Source organism: Anolis sagrei, chromosome 4 (genome assembly GCF_037176765.1).
Source record: "Anolis sagrei isolate rAnoSag1 chromosome 4, rAnoSag1.mat, whole genome shotgun sequence".
In the NCBI taxonomy this organism is placed as follows: Eukaryota; Metazoa; Chordata; class Lepidosauria; order Squamata; family Dactyloidae; genus Anolis; species Anolis sagrei.
The window spans coordinates 207044599-207067348 of record NC_090024.1 but is presented as its reverse complement, the minus strand read 5'-3'; the positions used below and the strand labels follow the sequence as shown (position 1 = coordinate 207067348).

The window sequence follows — 22750 nt, the reverse complement described above, 5'->3', positions numbered from 1 at the left end:
AATGAAATGAAATGACCACACCTTAATGAAAGATTGACAGCATTAATAAAACATTCTTAATGGTACTGTTTGTAATGCTGGGAATTTAGTGCAAGATCTTTAGTGCAATTAGTCCAGAAACACCATGATGCCATGGGTTCATTGTATATACTGTGGAGGACCTATTATGCCATAGCCTCTTCAACTTTTGTTTGAAAACCCGTGCCTATTTTCTTAATGTAATTTGTGGATGACTTCTCATATTCATTGGAGTTTGCTTAGATATTTTAACTCACCTGTTTCCAGAATCTCAACAACATTGCACCATATATATTTCCTGTCTTGTTTATAATATTGGCTGTATTACTATCCCAGCTTAAATTCATTTTGTAGCCTTCTCTGCAACCATATGGTTCTTTTTAACAACTTTCTTCAACAACTTCTGATGTTTCAAACACAAATTTGCATGCTTTTGCAGAGGCAAAATGTTTTTTGTTAGCTTCAACCCAATAAATGGTTGTAAGAACATTTTCTTCCTTTTTTAGTAACTGTATTCAAAATTGTGTCCTTTTAATGTCCAGCCCTTTTAATCTTTTAACATTATTTGGAACATCAGAAAACTGGTTTTGCAAGGATATCTTGGCTGTATTAATTATTTCTGGCTGACATTTAAAGAGTACATATTTCTGTATTGTCTAGAGGTTCTAGACTTTACTATAGAAACATCAATTTAGCTGCTCAGTTTAGAGGATTTTTCCATGGAGTTAATGGATTTACAAAAGGTATGAAGTACTAGGAGTAGGAATCAAAAAGAGGCAAGGAATATAGGTTTCTGAATACGTAAAGTTGTGATATTAATGCCTAATGTAAAATGTTGAAGTAAGCTTCTAAAATGTAGGGTGTTATGTAACATATGAGCTTAATTGAAGATATTTGTTTATTTAATCTTATGATTGTCATGCCTGAAGCTCTGACTCAGTGTTTTTTCAATACATTTTTGTACCAGTTATGACTAGTTTCAAGCTAACAGTCTTTAATGTTTCATACTGAAACTTAATGGAAAGACTTGCATAATCTTCTAATATACTTTGTAAAAAATGCCACAGATTTACTTTTGGAATCTTTATTCAAGATCTTCAGGCATATTTAAACATATGTAGGTTAAGCATATGGTATCATAAATAGTCTGACCTAGCCGTTGCCTTTTCTCATCTGCAGGTGTGTGTGTTTCAGCGCAGCATGGCTGTGGTCATCCGCTTACAAGGTCTCCCAATTGTGGCGGGGACTATGGACATTCGCCACTTCTTCTCTGGATTGACCATTCCTGATGGGGGCGTGCATATAGTAGGGGGTGAGCTGGGTGAGGCTTTCATCGTCTTTGCCACTGATGAAGATGCAAGGCTTGGTATGATGCGAACAGGTGGTGCCATTAAAGGGTCCAAAGTAACACTGTTGCTAAGCAGTAAAACTGAAATGCAAAATATGATTGAACTCAGTCGCAGGCGCTTTGAAACAGCAAATCTAGATATGCCGCCAGCAAATGCTAGCAGATCTGGGCCACCACCTAGTTCTGGAATAAGTAGCAGGGTTACTCTTCCTACTACAGTTCCTAATTTTAACAGCCCTTCTCCTAGTGTAGTAACTGCAGCTACTTCAGTTCATGAAAGTAATAAAAACATACCAACATTCTCCACTGCGAGTATGGGAACGGCACCTCCCAATCTTGGTCCTACTTTTGGAAGTCCCACATTTAGCTCTACTGTACCTAGTACAGCATCTCCAATGAACACTGTACCACCTCCACCAATACCTCCTATCCCAGCTATACCATCATTACCCCCAATGCCTTCGATTCCTCCTATGCCCGTTCCACCTCCTGTACCTACATTGCCACCTGTGCCACCTGTTCCCCCAATACCTCCTGTACCACCTGTGCCACCTATGACACCTTTGCCTCCATTATCAGGAATGCCTCCTATGAATCCACCACCTGTAGCACCTTTGCCTACTGGAATGAATGGTTCTGGAACAGGAATGAATCTGAGCAGTAACATGAATCCAATGTTCATGAATCCCATAAATGCTATTCAGATCAATTCTCAGAGTGGTATAAAACCACTTCCTATTAATCCAGATGACCTGTATGTCAGTATCCATGGAATGCCATTTTCAGCAACAGAATCAGACGTCAAAGATTTTTTCCATGGACTTCGTGTTGATGCAGTACATATTCTGAAAGATCATATGGGACGAAATAATGGAAATGCATTCGTTAAATTTTGCTCTCCTCAAGATACATTTGAAGCCTTGAAACGAAATAGGATGCTCATGATTCAGCGCTATGTTGAAGTTAGTCCTGCAACAGAGAGACAGTGGGTGACTGCAGGAGGCCATATAACGTTCAAGCAAACCATGGCTCCTTCTGGACAGAGCCATCCACCTCCTCAGACTCTCTCTATGTCTAAATCTCCCAATGGTCAGAAAAGGTCAAGGTCCAGATCTCCACATGATCAGGGCTTCTGTGTTTATTTAAAAGGTCTTCCTTTTGAATCTGAGAACAAACATGTAATCGATTTTTTTAAAAAGCTAGATATTGTGGAAGATAGTATTTACATAGCTTATGGACCGAATGGGAAGGCACTTGGTGAAGGTTTTGTTGAATTCAGAAATGAAGCCGATTATAAAGCAGCTTTATGTCATCATAAACAATACATAGGAAATCGTTTTATTCAAGTTCATCCCATAACTAAAAAGGCTATGCTGGAAAAAATAGAGATGATTAGGAAAAGACTGCAAAGTTTCAACTATGATCAACGAGAGATAATGATAAATACAGAAGTGGAGACGGGCCCGCCTAAATTATGTGCACGAATATCCAATATTCCCTACAACATTACCAAAATGGAAATTCTTCAGTTTCTGGAAGGTCTCGCAGTAGAAGAAAACTCTATCCAGATCCTTGTTGATACCAATGGCCAAGGCTTAGGACAAGCATTGGTCCAGTTAAAAACTGAAGAAGATGCTCGTAAGTCAGAGCGCCTGCATCGAAAGAAACTGAATGGGAGGGATGTTGTGCTAAGGTTAATTTCTCTTGAAGAAATGAAAGAAATTGAAAGAAACCCTCCTGCTCTGGGGAAAAAAATCTTAAAAATGCCATTACCAGGGAGTACAATAGTGCCAGGAGTACAGAACGCTGGTGGGGATGAACATTCTTTCATAGGTAGTAGTTCAAAGGATGCAAGCAGTGGTCCACCCTTTCATTTTCCCAGTAATTTCGGTGGGTCAAATTCATTTGGACCCCCTCTTCCACCACCAGGTATAGGAGGAGGTGGCTTTGGTGATTCTAGACCCGGAATGCCGTCTATTGGAAATAGTGGTTTGCCGGGTTTGCCTGGTTCAGGAATAGATGTCCCGGGATTTGCAGGTGGGCCTAGTAATTTAACTGGGCCACCTGGTTTTGGAGGTGGCCCTCAGAACTTTGGTAATGGTCCTGGTAATTTAACTGGTCCTCCTACTTTTGGTAGTGGACCTCCAAATCTGAGTGGTGGGCTTGGACACTTAAGTGGACCTCCAGGATTTGTGCCCGGGCCTGGGCCTGCGCCTGGACCTGGACCTGCACCTGGACCTGGACCTGGACCTGCACCTGGAAACCTACATATTACAGGTCCACCTGGGTTTGGAGCTGGCTCTGGTAAGCCAGGACCAACTGTTATTAAAGTTCAGAATATGCCCTTTACTGTATCAGTGGATGAAATTTTGGATTTTTTCTATGGCTATCAGGTAATTCCAGGTTCAGTGTGTTTAAAATATAATGAAAAAGGTATGCCCACAGGTGAAGCAATGGTTGCATTTGAATCTCGTGATGAAGCGATGGCAGCTGTTGTTGATCTGAATGACAGACCAATAGGTTCAAGAAAAGTGAAACTTGTTCTAGGGTAGTTGGTGTATAAGATGTTGTAGAATAGATACTAGCGCTGTGATTTATGCATTCAGACTGTTTTCTATTAGCTCCAGTTAGGACCTGTAAATTGTTTAAATTTCACATTTGTTTTGATAAGACTGAGAATCCTGGTTTAACTGTGTACAGGACAATCACTGCATAGGTAAATGTGAGTTGTTCTGCAAGCACAGATACATGGAGAAGAAGGATTCCCATCAATAGAAAAGGTTTGCTGATGTTGAATTTACCATGAAATGTTCATCATGGTGTCTAGATTGGTTTTTATGAAATGTTGGAGAAGGAATTTTTTCATGATGAAGCTAGTGATCTCTTAGTGGGTGCTATTGCAAGCCATTGTAAGATAGAAAGTAGCTATTTCTAGAGTTGGTTAAAAACTGACTGGATTTATTTGTTTACATGTCAGTTATTTCTTTGTTTTGAAATCCTGATTTGACTTTGCATCTAAATAAAGTCTAAGTATACAGATTCTTTATGTACCTTTTCCCTCAAAGATACTTGGTGTATGGACAGTGAAATTATGCACATTAAGAAACATTTAGGCAGTTTTTCTATATATAAACAGAACAATCTGTAAAATTCCAGAATTTTGTGGAATAATTTTGGTTCTTATTGCAACTGATTGTATAGAATAAGATTTTTGCCACAAGTTCAGGTATAACCTTGTTTATTATTCTGAAACTTTACTAACTGTGTACTAAAAATTGAATACACGGAGGTGCCATACAATGCCACAACTTGAAAATATTGCTGTTTGATTAGATGGATTTGTTAGGATTGTATGTTACAGTTGGGATATGATGCTCATTGCTTGGTTTTTGTACACTCTTATGCTGTGTATCTTTTTGAACCACATTCTTATGAAACCTCTTGGTTCTAATTGAAAGCAAGGGATTGATGCAAAGTGTTAATGTTAACAATTATTTGTGTTATTATGACTTCATGAAACCTTGTGAATTATTGCTGTGGATCACTTAAAGAATTAAAGCTTTGAAAACATCTCCCAACCCATTCTGATTTCTTAAGGACTTTCCAACTCTTAATTTTGTGTAGAATTTTGACCTTGTTTTGTAGAGTTCTCTTAGGAAGGATGGAACATGAATTGATACAGAAAATCAAAGTAAATTTTTTGACTGTCCATGATTAGATTTTCATAAACAAGATGATTTGATGAACTATCTGGTACTCCCATATCATTGTAAATTGAACAATTTTTGAGATACTGTGTTCCCATTTAATGAAAAATAGTATTCATTTAAGTTTTCTATGATGGAAGAGTTGATGTTCATAGCCTGGCATAATATAGAAATGCAAGTGGCAACCATTCTGTTAACCCAATGTGTAAGATGGATATTTAAAAATCTCTTAATGTGACATCATGAGAGGATTTGGCAGTACCGTAATTGTTTGAAGGACTGTGAAGGTGTTGCAATGAAGAGGTATTACACATTTTGTAATTCATGGATTTGAAACTGTTTTGACAGGAACAGAGATGGTACATTCCCGAAAAATGACATGATTGTATACACTGTTAAAATTACCAAGCCTCCTGTTAATAAAACTGTGTTTTTGAATATTCATGCTATCTATTTTTAATTGTCTGGTGTGTTCGAACAGCAGACTACTTTTGTCTACTATAAGGCTAATAAACATTTTGATTTGGGGGGAAATGACCTGTTGAGGAAAATGATGTTTTCTGCTTTTATTTTAAAATTGTGTTGTCTAATTCTTGAGTAGTTTGAAATAATTCAATAATTTGGATATTCCTTCTTTATTAGAAAGATTTTAAAAAAGGTTTTGATCCAGATTTTACAGATGGCACTGAGAATCAGTGAAAGTTTTTTCTGGGGATAATAGGCTGGGGCACATTCTTCACCAGTTCTCATGGCATCCCCTTGCACCATTCTTGTGTGCTGGAGAGTCTTTTAGTCCTTTTGGTATTCACACAGGGTGCAGGTGGAAAGAAGAAAGATCACCTGCTTGTCTTCACTTCTGGTGCAAATGGAACTATGCTAACTTTTATTCCTGAGTGCTAAGTGCAAGTCCACTGGAAAGGTTTGAATGTTGTGAACAGCATCTTCTTCTCTGAGCAGAAGAGAAGCTTTGGATCCATCTGGTAGATTGAAAAAAAAAAGTAGTATTTGTCTTTATAACAGTAATGCTTTCAATTTTGAAAGAATTCCAGCATTGCTTTTTTTGGTGTGAAATGAAATTAGTGTGCTAGTTCCTGGACTCCTCCACCTCAATGTAGTGGTTACACTATATACTCATGTATATAGACATTTTAGTCAGAATATCAGACTCCAAAAAATGGGTTGACTTATCCACAGTTTTCATTGTACCTTAGCTCTTATCAAAGAACTGACTCCCCCCCCCCCCCCCCCAAATTCTCTCTGCCGTGGTTTTGCTTCTGTCCTTTTTAAATGCCTGGGTCAGGGAAATAGCAGCGGTGGCCAGGGGTGGCTGGCCACCGGAGATAGCATTGGGTTTTTTTACCCACTCTGTAGAATGACCTTCGAGGTCATATCCACAGGCTATATCAAAATCCTTAATTTTGCCCCGAAACGTGCCCTCGACTTATACATGAGGTCGACCTGTACATGAGTATATACGGTATATTCATTTTGTTTCTTATGTTCCTTGAGGTGGGATTACCATATATCTGCAAACGGTCTAGAAAATATTTCTGGTACATTTGTATACACTTCTCTCCAGATTGTTCTATAGATTGTGTTGGAAATCTTAACTGATCTTTCTCTTGTCTGGTACTGTGGTTTTTAACATATCAGAAGGGCTATTTGTTTAATTGATAGGCTGCTGCCTTTCTCCCAGTGTGGACCCAAGGCATCTTACTGCGTGATTTGAAACAAGCTACAGTATGTATCAATTTCCAGATGTAATTAATTTAGCATAGATGCACACAGTATATTAGAAAAACAAGCTGTTTTTTCCTCCCTTCCTCCCTTCCAGGGCACAGCCAAAAATTAACTTGGGAGCCTGTCTTAAATGTCTGATGAAACAATAATTATATCCTGTAAAATTCTGTAACCACCAGAAAATGGACTTTAAGAAATTCCTGCTGGAATAAATTTTCAATAGGTCCCTCCCTCCCTGTTTTATTTCCCTTAAAAGCCGCTCCTTTCAGTTACAGGAACATCATAGTATGATGGTGTGTGGGCAAGTTGGCAGGAATTGCTGAATCCACCTGGTGCTTTGATCTAACACAGAAAGTCCATTTTGGAGTTAATATAAGAGACACAGTACTTCCTTTTGTGCATATTTTATTTAAATATGTACTAAATTATTTTATCTTTTGTGGTTGGCTGCTTAAGTAGGTGAAATTAAATATCCCTTTACATTTTTTTAAAGAAGGAAATAAAAAATGTAAACTTACATAAAGTAGGTAAATACGAGAAATCTATTCCAAGGAATCATGAAAGGTTTCCAAAATGAGCTAAGACACTCTAATTTCCTCTTGTTCATTGAATAAGTAATCCAAGCAGTGAACATCCAGAGCAATACCCCTTCCTTCTTGCAGATCTCTGTGACACTAACTATCTGCTTCAGAGGGTTCTCTTAATCAAATTTTGTGTACAGCTGACTCCAGCAGACTATGCTTTCTGATTACCATCATTGAATTTTGGCCTTTATTTTTTAGACATTTTTATATTTACATTTTCATATACAGTATGATACAGTTTACTTTGCAAGATGACTTAATGTTTTCAAAAGCATGAGATATACACTATTAAAATACATGTATAATATTTGTATTCAGCAGCATAGGTATTTCCCCTTTGTAGAATTATACACTGTAGAATTAATGCAGTTTGACAGCACCATGGCTAAATGCTGTGGAATCATGGAACTTATACTTTTACAATTTAGTTTGTCTCTTCTTCCAAATTGTGATAGTGTTTCATCAAACTACAACTCCCATGATTCCATAGCATCGTGCCTTGAAAATTGAAGTGTCAAATGCTTTATTGTACAGTGTACATGCACCCTCAGTTTTTTTGTCCAGCTTCAGTAACTATAAACATCAGAACAGAAAGACCATTATTTTAAATACGTATTTGAAATGTGCTTCTAAGACTGTTGTTTTGAAAACATATTTAGGACTATTGGCCAATATTGGACACAAAGATATATTGAATAAGCATGAGTTGTTATAATATCGTTTCAGGAATAGCTTAAGCTAACTAACAACATTGGGAGCACTAAGCAGTCCGTTAGAACTCCTCACGGTCTGAATAGATAAAATATAACAGGATCTTTAATAATATGAAATGAACAAACACCTAATGCAGCTAGTGGATGTTGATTAAAACTACAGTTCTGCTTAGAGATATCAAAATGCCTAATATTACTTGTTCTGTGTGTATTATGCTTCATTAAGAAATGGAAAATGATTTCATCCTGAGAAGATAATCGGTTAAAGTCCTACAATGAAAATGAAGATATAGGGAGAGACAAGGATAACAGAGTGAATACTATGTGTGATTACATATCTTTAGGCCTTGTTTTGAATTATAAAAGGTTTTCAGAGCAGAAACGGATTTTTGAAGAGGGATTTAAAGTAAGAGATGGTGTACCAAGATGATGTGATATTGATGATCAAAATGAACAAATATCAAGAATCATGGAATTTCTGGTAGCCTGGTGTGGTAGAATTGAAATTTTCTTATTTTTCAACTTTTCTTCTTCTAGGCTTCTTTGGTTAATTGTTAGTTATTGCCAGAATCTAAATTGGCTTCCATTGAGTTTTTAATTTTGTTTGTTCATTATCATTTGAGATCTGGAAACTAAGGACTTTAAAGTTTGAAAATGTATCAGCACGGCCTGTGAATAGACAGAAACAATGTGGAAAGATTTGTGGCTGTGACAACAATTTAAGGGCACACATTTTTAGAGATAGGGGTTTTGTTTTTGTTTTTTTACCTTTAACTACTTTTTAAAATATTCCTGGCTCTTATGTTGTCAAGACCTTGGTTAGCCTTTCAACTGTGCCTGCTGACAACATCAGTTTCAAAGGAGAAAAAGAAAGATAGATGCTTTTCCAGTTAAAGATGTTCTGTCTGTCTAGGAAAATTGTTGGATCTTTCTACTTTAAAAAACATCTTTTTATATTTAGAAAAGTCAAATTCTGTCAACTGTGCATAGATCATTAAACATTGCAGAACATGCTGTGTTTCTACTGATCATGATGGAGGGCAAGAACACAAGTCACAGGCACAGAAACACAGTAAAATAATATTTACTTCCTATTCACATTAAAGCGTAAAGTCAACTTAGCACTTTAACATGAAAACATAAAATCTGAAACCTAATTACAAATTTTTGGGTCTTTAGAGTTTTGTGGAATTGTAGGATACAAAAAGAATTTTGTTTTCTGTAGGAGTTTATTCTATGATCCCATTATATCTTAATAGCTGCTTTCTGAGTTTGGTTAAGTGGAGATAGTAACTGCTCAGTGATCACACAACAAGCTTCATGGGAATTTGAACATGCAGCTGTTTGATCTGAATCTAAATACTGTGTAATTTAGTCATAGTATGCGTGTTCAAAATACCTGTTTACAAAAAAATAGGTAAATGTTTTCAGTACAAGACAAAGTTCAAAATGACAACAATAAAGTGAGCAGTTGAACAGTGCATTTGACTAAATGAAATAAATGCTTGCTGATAAAGTGCAGGTATTCTCTGTGATATTTCTACAACTGGTAGTCTTTATATTAATTATTTAGGTTTCTTTTCTCGGTATTTGAGATGTTGGCTTTTGCAACATTTGACTCACAGTATAAATTACTGGACAACTGATTTTGAGAAGATTGTTGTGTTCCATTCTGATTCATACTCTCAATCAGACCAAGTTTAATATATTTGACACATGCTTTTGAGTGGAATTTCATCAGTACATGGTTCTTCTGCATAACTAAAACATATGTGTTAGGACAGGTATTAAAATGTTTCTGTACTAAAAAGGGTATTAAGGATGCAAGAGGATGTTATTGCATAACTATCCTTCCTAGAGTTCACCTAAACGTATTCTATGCCTTTGACTGCATCTGAATGTTGACACCAGTGTTTCCTAAATATACACAGAGAGAAACTACAGAACTCTGTTCTCAGCACTAAAACTTAGCACACTGTGGCAAGCTTATTTTAAGCTACATGTGTAACCCTTGAGGAAATACGCTTTTATCATGAGCTATCCAGACATGTATATACTTGTATTCACTATGGTAAAGCCATAGGAATAATGTATTGGGTCAAAGACTTTGGAGCACAAAATCTTTACATGCATTACATATCTTGAATACTCCAAGAAGAAGAAGATACTTTCCCTACTAAAGCAGTGTGTCTGTCATACTTTGTTGGATCTGTTATGGGAAAATAGTGAAGTTTTGGCATTTACATTGGTATACTTTTAAACCAAAGAATCCAGAGGATACCACCCTTTTGAATATTAACCACTTTTAAGGTAGGTGAAGCTACATATCTGGGTGTCAATTGGCATCTTTAATTTTATTACATTAGCTGCTTGTCTTCGTAACACAACATTTTGTTCAGAACTATGGTAAGTGTTGTTCTGCACTGCTTTCAGAACCTTTTGAGATATAATCTACAAGAAAGATTAACTTTGTAGTTATACTAAGATAGTTGGATCTTCTTCATCTGTCTTTATACATAAACCCTTTAGGGGTGATTGTAATATGGTAAAACCCACTTCAAGATTGATGACTGAATATAAATCTTCAGTGAGTTTGAGATGCTTGGGCTTCATACAAATAAGGTTTTTAATCTGATTATTTTGAACATGGTCTCAGCTATCTACTTGTAATGCCCATATCCCTTCAAAAAGAAGCCTTGGAACAACAGGAACATGGTTATTGCCTGCTTTTTGAGAATATACCTTGTAGGTGTTGGCCCCCTCATTGTTTCTTTAATCTTCGTCTAGGAAGTTCATGCACAATATCAACCATGTTAAATAGAAACTGCAAAGTAGAGAGTGTATTGTAAGCCCAACATTTAATGCTTTTTATATAAATACCAAGAAATAAAAAGCAATGTGGCCAGGCTGGGTGGTCAGCAGACAGGCTTCAAGATTCTTGATTTCCTGAAATGTTGATGCTACTTTCTAGGTGTTTGGAATATTTTGTTTTAGTTCTTTAGTTAAGTTAGGTGGTAAAATCTGAATTTACTATATTCCTTTTTAGGTGTTCAACACAGATAGTTATCCATTGTAATTGAGTTGTGCTAGGGTGGTTGCAGTATTATATAAACAAAGAGTTATACATTTAGTGAACAGGTTACTTTCCTGGGGCAATTTAGCTTTTGAAAATGTAGTTGGACAGCCAAAAGAAATAAATGAAATATTATATAAATAAATAGTTTATAATAGTATCAGAAATTACATATGGCTTGGATTCAGAAAAGCACAGAGTTGCTTCTGCTTGGTAAGTAAGTCTCCCAAATAGGCTTTTCAGCCTGCACCCTTCACCTTCCTCAAATTCCCCTTTAAGAGCATTAAGAGCTGCTCTCATTCTGCATTCAGCCACTATATGCATGTAGGACTAGTTGAGGATCAAGCCTATAGCTTCCAGCCATTCCAAACAACATCTTCTAAAGTTTTAGTGGACTATCAGTGCTATAAGATAGTTACACTGCACTGTTTAAATACAGTTATTCCACTTTAAATCCTAGGGCTGGCTACTGTGGAATCCTGGGCTTTGTAGTTTAGTGAGGGTCAGGATCTTGAGAATTTTTTTAAAAAACCTCCCTAAACTTCAAATCCCAGGATTCTACAGGAGGCAGCTATAGGATTTAAAGTGGAATAGTAGTGCTATAATAGCGTAGTGTGATAATATCCTAAGTCAGAAAATCAGTGAGAAGTGAATTTTATTACAAGCTGATTTGAATGTTGTTTGAACAGTATGTAAAACAAAGGACGGTTACAGAAGTCAGTGCGATAAAATTTGCCTATAGTAGTTACAGAATGAATTTGGGTGGTGAATGAAAAAAATGCTAAAAAGTTAACCACAATGGAGAAATTACAGAAATATACTGAAAAAATATATATTGGCTCTACCTTTAAAAGAATGGCATAACTACCTGTGCTTTCAACTAATGAAGTAACTGAAGACACAACACATGCTGAAATGACATCTTCAGTGGCTTGTTGGTTTCTGCAGTATGTCTTGAGTTCATAAATGGTCATCTTACCATTCTTTGTCAGGTGCTTCACTTGTATGATGAGTTGATCCCATAAAAATATTGTAAACTCTTAGGTTTCTGTGGAACTGTTTTGGCTGAATATAAAAATAGAAGCATTCATACTTGCTGTCAACGGTGTCAAGAATTCAGATACTGGATTTTTAGTATCTTTATTTGAAAGCACCTCAAGTTATTTTGGAAGCAAAGTAAACATTAATTCTTTCAGTGGCGCATTACAGGAAGGAATGAGGAGAATTTTATGAAGCATTAGTACACTGTTATTTCAGAATGGGATGGGATATCTGTGGACATAGCTTATCTACCCAAGCCTTCCAAATATTTCAAAATAGGAAAATAGATTTTTATTACCCGTATTTACTTCAGCAATGTGCCATTGAATCTAATGCACACCTCAATTTTCAAAATCCTGAAGCTCAAAAAAGTAGTTACTATATCACGAGAATCCAATGCACATTTTAATTTTGGGAAGGTAATTTAGTCAAAAAATTTGAGCATTAGAATAGAGCAAATATGGTTTTTCATATTTTATTTAGTCATATTGTGCCCCTTAAAGGGGTGCTTGTAAGATTACATGTCCTGTGACATACTTTTGAGTAATTTTCTTGTATTCCTCTTCGCAGTACATATCTAGAGCTGCTGTTCTTAAGTTAGAAGAATGAGAGTTAAAGGAAAATGAAATGAGCCCTGTTTTGTTACTAGCCAGATGAAAGTAAGGAGGTCTTTTTCTGCTGTCAGTTCTGTTTGATTTGTCATTAAGATGTCTAGTATACTCCAGCACCATTGAATTGTAAGTAATAAATATTGATTATAGAAGGAAATGCCACTCTTCTGGGCATGGTCATGGTATCATACAGAAGGCATATCTTGCTATCTTCACAGAGAGGATATATTAGCCAGATACTGCTAACCCTATATTAAGAGACACGGCCGCTTGATTTACCTTCTGGTTTTAGAACTCTATAAACCCAATTTATCATTGCCAGCTGATACTCTTGAGCATTGCAGTGAACTACCATTAACACTACAGTTTGGAATGGATTGTTTCTGAAATGGAAATTGGGGCTTCTGTCAAACCATGGAGTTCATTTGTTCATAGGTAAAAATAAAAGCCTTTGAATGCAAATATGAATCCAAGGCAATGTAAATTACCACAGACAAACAAACAAATTGTGGGCTTCTCTTGAAGAAGTAACAACAACACTATATAATGCATGACTTCATTAGCTATTGCTAATTGTACTTGATTTCATTCTTCATTCCAAAAGTATGGGTCAGGAATTTCAATAAAAGTTGTTACATCAAAAATTTGAAGATACTCTAACTAATTAATATCTCTAAATTTCTGAAAATCATTAATAGAGATTTACCATCTAATTCCTAGTTACCACTGGCCATTTTCCCATAATAAAGATTAGTTGCATTTCTGACACTAACAGTGGCATTTGTGGCAGTTGGCAGAGCCATATGTAGACAATTGTGACAAGAGGAAATGTCCTCTGTAGCTCCACTGCCATAGTCTCAAATAACAGTGTATTGTAATTCTCAAACTCTTACAACTATTGAAATAAACATGTAAGAATGAAAATAATAGAACATTAGAAAAATGAAAGACTTTTCCATCCTGCTGTCATTTGTACAAAGTGTTCCTGATAGCATGCCAGCAGACAAGGTTCTGAATTCTCATTGTCTTGAGGTCCAGAAAATAGTGTACATCTTCTCATCAGCAGCAAAGAATATGTAGAATTTATTTTAGTTTGTGCCTTGTTTAAAGCCTGAAAATGATGTTTCTCCTGAGCTGGAACAAAAGCTCCAAAGTAGTATCTATAACATATTCTAAACATTAAGTATTTCTAGTACATAAACCCAAATGAGAAGATTGGAAAGTGATAATGATAACATAAGCATCAGAGGTGAAATGGTGTGGTTTAAAGAAAATAAATGAAAACCATGTATTTTAATTTCAAGAATATCATTGCTGGCAGCCTAAAAGGAAATAAATACACACCCTAAAATAGACTGAAAGCTGAATATTAAATTACCAGGGATGCAAATTATTTAACAATGTGTTTAACAAAAGAGGTGCTGATATTAATGGGTGATTTGGGGGTAGGGTAGCCAACAAATATTGACCATCCATCAGGACATAGTGACATTTGTTTCAAGGGTATGAAGCAATTAATCTAAAACTTCTATACAACTAAATCTTGTTACATGTGAGCTGCTAATGGAACTAGTATTCAGGAAAAATTGTGCTTTGTGCAAAACTGGAGCTTATTCCAATGAAAACTAAAAAATATTAAGGTATGTTGTAAGAAATCAGAAAATAATCTATAATGGCAGTATCATAATGAGAAAATACACCTAAAATTATAGTGGGTTAAGAATGAGTTATTACAACTTGAGGAAGATATAGAATTAAAATAAACAATGATGTTTCTAAATATCAAGTGCTACATTGGATTTATGGCAGCTTATCTGAAATATGGGACAATGTTTGAAAGGGAATTATTATGAGCCCCCTTTGGGGTGAGAAGAGTGGGATATAAATATGGCAAATAAATATAATAAATTATTAGTAGCACAAAAGACATTTTGTAGAAGACTTGTTCCCCAACCTCTTGTCCTCAGAATATTTTGGGCAAAAGTTCTCATCAATGGCCACTGGCCATCCTTTCTTGGGCCAATGAGAAATGTTTTCCAGAACATCTGGAAGGCTTGAGGTACGACAGCTGATATAGGACCCTTTCACACTGCAATAGTTATTATAGCACTATGATTTCATGATAACTACCATAGTTCTATAGAATGCTGAGATTTAATTGGCGTTCTACATCACCAAGTTACAAATCTCAGAATTCTAAAAAATATAACCATGAGAGTTAAGTGGAATTATGTTGATATAATTGTACCAAGGCCCATAAAGCATTGGGATTCGAGACAAGAGAAAATGGCAAACAACTACATTTTTATGGCCAGATATATATTTTTTGGTACTGATCCATTTTAGAATAAAAACTTGATTTCTTTGTACCATGAACCTGCCAGATTTAAAGGAATAGAAGCCTGCTTTGTACCATGAACCTACCAAATTGATTTTAAAGGAATAGAAGGCACTGAGGAAGGGTTTGAGAACATGTTGCCTTGACTTTGAAAACTGATGTGATTGGATCTGTAGTATAGTTATCCCCTGCATATTCATGGATTGAAAATACCCCCCAACATAAAAGGCAAGCCTTTGAGGCTATTTTACAACACCATTCTATATTATGGGATTTGAGCATACACACATTTTAGTGTCCAGAGGAGGTGTTGGAACTATACCACAGCAAATACCAAGAATCCACTGTACCTTTTAGTGACTAGTGTAATTGCAGAAGCTAAAATATCTATTACAATAAGACATTGGAAGCAGTAGGGTAAAGCAGGGGAAACTGGCCCTTTAGGTGATAATATCTGAGCATTGTTGGACATAACTTCCTATTACCCCAATTAATCTAGTTGATGGAGAACCAGTGTGGTATGGTGCTTTGCATGTTGGACTGAAGTTCTGATGAGAAGCCATGAAATCACAGGGTGGCTTTGCTGTTTTAATCCTCAGAGGAAACCAAAGAGTTAATTCCCTCTGAACAAATCTTACCAAGAAAACCTGGCAGATTCATCATAGGGTTGCCTTAGGTTGTGAACAATTTGAAGGCACAGTCTGTCTGATGGTGAAAAATTATGTGATAATAGTTCCATCAGTCTGTAGAGCAGTGGTTCTCAACCAGTGGGTCCCCGGTTTTTTGGCTTTCAACTCCCAGAAATCCTAACAGCTGGTAAACTGGCTGGGATTTCAGGGAGTTGTAGGCCAAAACACCTGGGGATCCACAGGTTGAGAACCACTGATCTAGAGCAAACCCTTTTAACCTGTGATCCTTCAAGTGTTCTGGACTCGCAGAATTCCTAACCATTGAACAAACTGGCTAGGGCTTCTGGGAGTTAGAACGCCAAACACCTGGAGGGCTGCAGGTTGAAGAGGCCTGTTGTAGAGGATCACAAGTTCTTGACTCGTGTGGGAGATGTGTAAAACCTCCAATGTACTATGCTTCACTGAAGGAGCAATTACAGCGTACAAAATGCACAGTGGGGCATGCTGTTTACATTTAAAAGAAAAATGAAATAAAAACTCTGTGATCTTGCCAGTACCATTATGGAATGCTGGAAGAATACACAGTGGAATTGGATATCTGTTTTGCTGAGGGAACGTGGTGAAACAAGATGTGTTTCATGCAGGATCTTAACCTCAAGTGCTGGCAGTTGAATTTTTAGCTGATATGGGCTGCATCCATACTGTTGAATTAATGCTACACAATCACAGGGTTATGATTTTAAGGTCTTTAGCCGCCTCTGCCGAAGAGGGCTGATGTTATACCAAACTACAAATCCCACGATTCCATAATATTGAGCCATGGTAATTAAAAATAACATTAAATCTACAGTGTAGATGCATCCCAGGACAACGTAACAGAATGAACTTTAAACATTGCAGGGATATAAACATAAATAGATGAAACTTCATAGGATTTGGCTGTACTCCTAAAGATTTGGTGGGGCTACAGTTAATCACTTAGGGTAATAGGGCAGGGAGGTATCTTATCAACTGTATGTCTTTTTAATGTATAATCAAACTCTGCTCCCTTCATGTTAAGGATGGTTACTTGAGTGAATTCAACGTTTTCTGTATTGATCAAACCCATAATCTGTCATTTCAGTCTGTGAATTTGTGTTAATATAGAATAGAAACTTAGAAAATACATTAATTCGCAAAATATCCAGAGAACTTTATTTGCATATATTGCTTTTTGAACATCCACAGTGTTATGCTGGTCTTTCATTGATTGGGTCATGTAGTTGGGTAATTTCATGATATTTGAAAGCATCAGTTGTCACTCTAGTTGCTACACATTGAAATGCACAATGAAATGGGTTTAACACAATCTCAGAACATCAGTTAATGTCCAAAATATGGAAGGAGTATGGTAGATAATATTTATTAAAATGGAAAGTGAAATACCGAAGGACATTGTTATTTCTCCCAGTTGCCTTTCTTTCAATCACCAGACTGAAATCAGTTTTCAGAGATTAAAATACATACAGCTAATACTCATTTTCGTTGTCAACATACCATACAAATGTTAAAACTAACTGTTAAAGGCATGACCATTAAAAACTGACAGTACAGTCCATTTTGAGGATGCGTTCTCCTTGAGAAATCAACTGACAATTGCATGGATTATGGGATCTACATAGCTAATTCAGATTCTTGTGCTTTTTCAAAAACATACAAAAACATTTTGAAATGAGCATGGATACTATATATTGGAAGAAAACAATACATAGTATCCATATATATTTTTTGAAATAGCGTGTAGAACTAGTAGAGTTTAACACCAATTGCCATGTCTGCTATGGAATCATGGGAGTTGTAATTTTACAAGTTCTGTCGCTTCTGCTTCACCAACCTACACCTCCCAGGATTTAATACCATTGAGCTAAGGTAATTAAAGTGGCATCAAACCACATTACTTCTACAGTGTAGATCCACCCAATGTGTGTGAATTAAAGAATCTTTAATGCCCCACCACCCTCTCTTCAGCCTTGTCCTTTTGTCTATCTGGAGGGTTTTGAAAGCCTGTTTCAGCAGTGGGAGATTAGTGGATGAGGGCAGGAGAAACACAGATTTTGGGTGTTGGTTGCAGCAGCTTAGCTGAAATAAATGTAGTAAAGCTTGAGCTCAAATGTGGGATTCTGCTCTAGCAGATCCTAATATGTACCTACCTAAAATAGGCCAAGTAAACAGCATCCCTTACTGAGCACAGGAGAATAAAGAAAGCAGAGAAACCTGCCTGAAGAAAGGTGATTACTCCTAGCATTATAGAAACATAGACATATACAGTTGGCCACTTAAGTGGATATCATTAGAAAAGAGACGGTTGGAAGAAGAAAAAGAACATTTTGGAAGACGCGTGCACATAGTTGTCAACAGGTTTAAAATGATAAGCAATGCTTGTTCCATTTCATGTGTGCATATTGTTAGTCTGGAACAAAAAGGTTGTTGAAGTACTCTTCTTTTTCTACTTCATCACACCAGAGAATGAATCCACTTTAAATCCGGTTTCTGCCTCCTGCAGAATGCTGGGGTTTGTAGTTTAGTGAGGTTGTTAAAGGCTCCTCACTAATCTACAAACTCCAGAATTCTGGAGGAGGCAGAAACCGGATTTAAAGTGGATTCATTCTCTAGTTTGATGAGGTCCTTTGTTGTATAAAAGCTGATGCCTATACTTCTCATATTATGTTAACCTCTGGTATTTTAAACTTTCTGTTTAAGTCATGCTCAGCGATAACCAAGTTTCTAGTTCATATCCTCGAGTCGCTGATATAATATCTTTATATAGGTATACCTCAGCAAACTAGAAACCTGGTTTAGGTCTAAGCAACGTTTTAAACATTCAGAGGGATTAGAAAGAAAACATAAAGCACACAAATGATGAATTAATAAACAGTAAGAAAACATCACAGCTCTTTGAAAGGCTGAATTCAAAGCGTTTAAACTTCTTCCTGAAAGCTATTGTAATTCTGTGTTTTGGAAATGATAGGGAAAACTCACCCCATGTACCCATCAAACAGGTCTCTGCAAGTTATGTGACCTTATGAGGGCTTCCATATATCATAATTACTGAACAAGTTCATAATGAGGATCATAAGCTCCAATGAACTGGAGTATACAGCCTTTTGGTGGAAATTTGAGTATGACGAGGCCTGGTCTGGCAGAGACACCCAAATTTAGAAAGCTCATCAGGACCAACTGAACTCATGCTGCATGGATATTAATTAATGACTTTAGGCTTGATTATGTCATTTGAAATATTTTTGCGAAGAGGCTGATGCTGTGAGAAAAGTGAATGGTGATTAAAGGTGGAAGAGAATAATTCTTAACATCACTTCAAATCTTTAGTACTGCCTTTCTTAAATAGTCGCCCTCAATTTAGCTCCCTTCTACATTGCCATATAAAATCCAGATTATCTGATTTGAATAGGATTATATGGCAGTGTGGACTCATATAATCTAGTTCAAAGCAGATATCTGTTTGATAATCTGAATTGTATGGCAGTGTAGAAGAGGCCTTAGTTGATCTTCCATTAGTATTCCACTACTGCACATGGGCTTTACTTCTTGTTTAATGATTTCCAATCATTTTACAAAGTCTTTATCCTTTAATCTGCCAGAATGCTGGTGACTCACCAAACCACAACTCCCAGGATTCCATAGCATGGGGCCATGGCAATTCAAGTAGTGTCAAACCGCATTCTATGCTGTAGATGCGCCCTCAGCATGGTTTATGCATTTTTATGCCCCTGCTAATTGTAAACTTGTGCTATTAGTTCTTAGATCAATTAATACATGATTTAAAAAAGTTAGACCTGGTTCATGTATTGTTACAATTTTGAAAATCATTGATAGAATTTTTTTTACTTAATTTGAAATCTGAGCACGTAAGATTTATTGAGTTCGAATGAGGAGATACATATATATGTATGTATGTGAATGCATGTATGTATGTATGTAGGAGAAGTTGCTCTAATTGTTAATGCAGAAATTTGTAGCATACACTTTTGTGGACTGTGGTCTACTCACAAATAAGAGAGCATATGGATACTTGCACCTAAGCTAGCCCTTTCTCCTATAAAAATAAAAAAAATGTGCTTGCTTTCCATATATGCTGTAATTAAGATGAAAATAGTTGGTTTAGTAGATGTTTAAAGGTGGTATTTCCTACTCCCTTGTAAGCAACATGGCTTTCTGACAATGTGCCAAAGGCATTTGTCTTCAATAAGGAGGGAGAATGGAATTTTCTAAAATTTTCACTGATGAGAACAAATATGAATGAAAAACATCTTCATCTAGCCTGTCCAAATAGGAGACATGGAACATTTACTTGCCAGAAAGCTTGTGGATTTATACACTAATCATGAATTACGACTCCTCAGCAGTGTTCTAATCTGTTATACTTATTCCAGCTTTCTGAAACCTTGTGTTTTCCATCTGTGTTGAAATGCAGCTCCCTTCTCATTTGCCATCCTTGTTATAAAACAAAACATTACAGAAGAGAAACTTCTAGTTAGATAGTGACCTCTTAGCTATCTTGCAACTTTGCAGAAATGATATCATGTGATAGAGATTATTCTGGGGTTTGTATCAGTGGAGCCCAGGGTCCGGGTGAGTGTAGTCATGTTTTTATTCTAATTGTTTTGCAGGGTGTTTATTCCATTACCTAGAAGCCAGAATTCATAGAATTCTACTCTGTTGCACATTCTGTGACAAGTTCATTTTTTAAATGTTTATTGACTCTTGACTCTGGAAACTAATAAAGGGAAAATGATTTATTGCCCTTTCTTATTTTCATTTCTTTCCAATGAAGCTTTTATGTACAAAATTCATGCACAGCTATAAATTCTTTACAAACGTCTATGCCTAAATTTTAGGTGTTGTTGGGTTTATCTCAGGAGCCCCTGGTGGCACAGTGGATTAAACTGCTGAACTTGCTGGTCGAAAGGTCGGAGGTTAGAATCCGGGGAGCGGCGTGAGTTCCTGCTGTTAGCCCCAGCTTCCTCCAATCTAGCAGTTTGAAAACATGCAAGTGTGAGTAGATCAATAGGTACCGCTCAAGTGGGAAGGTAACAGCGCTCCATGCAATCATGCCGGTCACATGACCTTGGAGGTGTTTACAGACAACACCAGCTCTTCGCCTTAGAAATGGAGATGAACACCACACCCCAGAGTCAGACATGACTAGACTTAATGTCAGAGGAAACCTTTACTGGGTTTATCTCATAAGAACGGTAATATGCTATGAGATGTGTTTAAAGGGATTTTCAAAAGTAGTTATTTGCAGGGAGGTATGTAAGGCGGTCTTGAGAGCAAGCAGTGTAAGCTCAAGAACTGTGTCCAAGTGGTGGACACTGCTCAGTGCATGGCACTTGACATCACACTCTTGGGAGTCATACTAAAACACTCAAACATAACCATCCATTTCAGAATGGTAAACAGAACGTATGAATTACCTTACTGTTTGACCCATAAAAGTAATGTTAATTCAGATTAAAGAGCAACGAGGAATACTCCAGCCTAAGCATAAAGATTCACCAACAGTACAGTTTTTCTCAGGGTGCTTACATTTTTAAGAGACAGCTAACGTCATGCAGATGATATCAAGTGCTATAATTACCATGACACAATTGACCCATCCTTTGGCAGGTTAAAACAGCCTGGAAATCTCTTATTTTAACACAGCCATGTAAAATGCAGGCAGCAGCTTTTAAAAGCCCTTATCTGTGCAACTCTACAAATGCAGCGGGTAAGGATTATACAGGTGGGCCTCATAATTCTGAATTTCATGTGAACAGAAAAAGATGTTTGAAATAAGTCAAGGACATTATATCCTATGTGGTCTATTTGACAGTTGTGTGTCTGTGTGCCTTCTAGTTGCCTGTTGACTTATGGAGACACTATTAATTTCTTAAGCAAGGAATACTTGAGGTACACACATGTGAACATTGTAATATTTGAAGGATAATATTTTAACGACAACTAGCAGCCATGTGGGATGGGTAGGTTTCAAAGGGCTGCTGGCCAATAAAGCAAGCTGTTCACTTATACTGTAATCACTGTATATAGTTTGCACACAGGAGGTTGTCTAGAAATCCTTCAAGCATTCCTCCTGCTTGTGTTACTTTGAATATTTCGTAAGCTTCACTTTCTAGCAACTTTACAGTAGGAGATTGACTTTGTGCTGCCACGAGATTCGGAGTGTTGCTTTATTTATTTCACTGATAGTATTTCATATTCAAATGGAAGGGAAATATAGCAACATATTTCGTGATGGTTGGATTTTTCTACTCAATAAGAAAAAGGAAAGATGAAGAGCAAAATATTTTGTGGTATTTTTCACTTACATTCATCTGGTTTAAAATGCTTAAAATGACAGTAAGATAAGTATGGAGCTACGTGGAGCTGGAAATAGAGACAATGCCTATCTTAAATTGATGGTGTGCAAGGAAAGTATCAGAGATAATTGTCTTCTAGACTTCTCTGATTCTGGTTACAGGCTGTCAGAAAAGGGAATGAATGACTTCTTGTCCTTCCTCTTCCTCCATGTTTTTTTCCTAGAGAAGATGGGGAGGAAATAATATACACTCCATGCAAGACTTGTACCAACACTCATGAGCTGTCTTTTCACAGTGTTTCATAAAGCTCTGGAACATAGGGTATTTATGGTAAATGGCAAGTTTTAGTCACTGGTACTAAGTAATGTGCTGGTTCTGCTGCTGGGTAAATCCCTCAGATGTTGTATGGGGCCCATCATATCTGTGACTCAGATAGAAATCCTGCTGTTGTTATTAATAGTAGTAGTGGTAGTAGTAGTAGTAGTATTTACTTTTCTCCTGCTTTTCTCCCATGGATGGACTCTTTTCTGCCTCCCTCAATGTTCTTCTGTGCTCCCATCAGTTAAAAAATGTTTCCCAGCGTCTGCTTTCC

The 22750-nt window shown here is 36.7% G+C and overlaps 1 protein-coding gene across 5 annotated transcripts in view; it reads left to right on the top strand.

Moving 5' to 3' along the window:
* Positions 1–22750, top strand: part of LOC132773270 (RNA-binding protein 12-like) — a 54345-nt gene that overhangs the window by 7511 nt on the left and 24084 nt on the right. The window contains exon 3 of one of the 5 annotated variants that reach the window (XM_060772415.2): positions 1198–3906. The exons of 3 other annotated variants lie outside the window; for them this stretch is intronic. In XM_060772415.2, coding sequence (XP_060628398.2) covers positions 1219–3906 — 2688 coding nt within the window. In that variant the 5' untranslated portion in view covers positions 1198–1218. Of the gene's footprint in view, positions 1–1197; positions 3907–22750 lie in introns of those variants that run through there. One more of the 5 variants, XM_060772414.2, reaches the window with a different exon arrangement.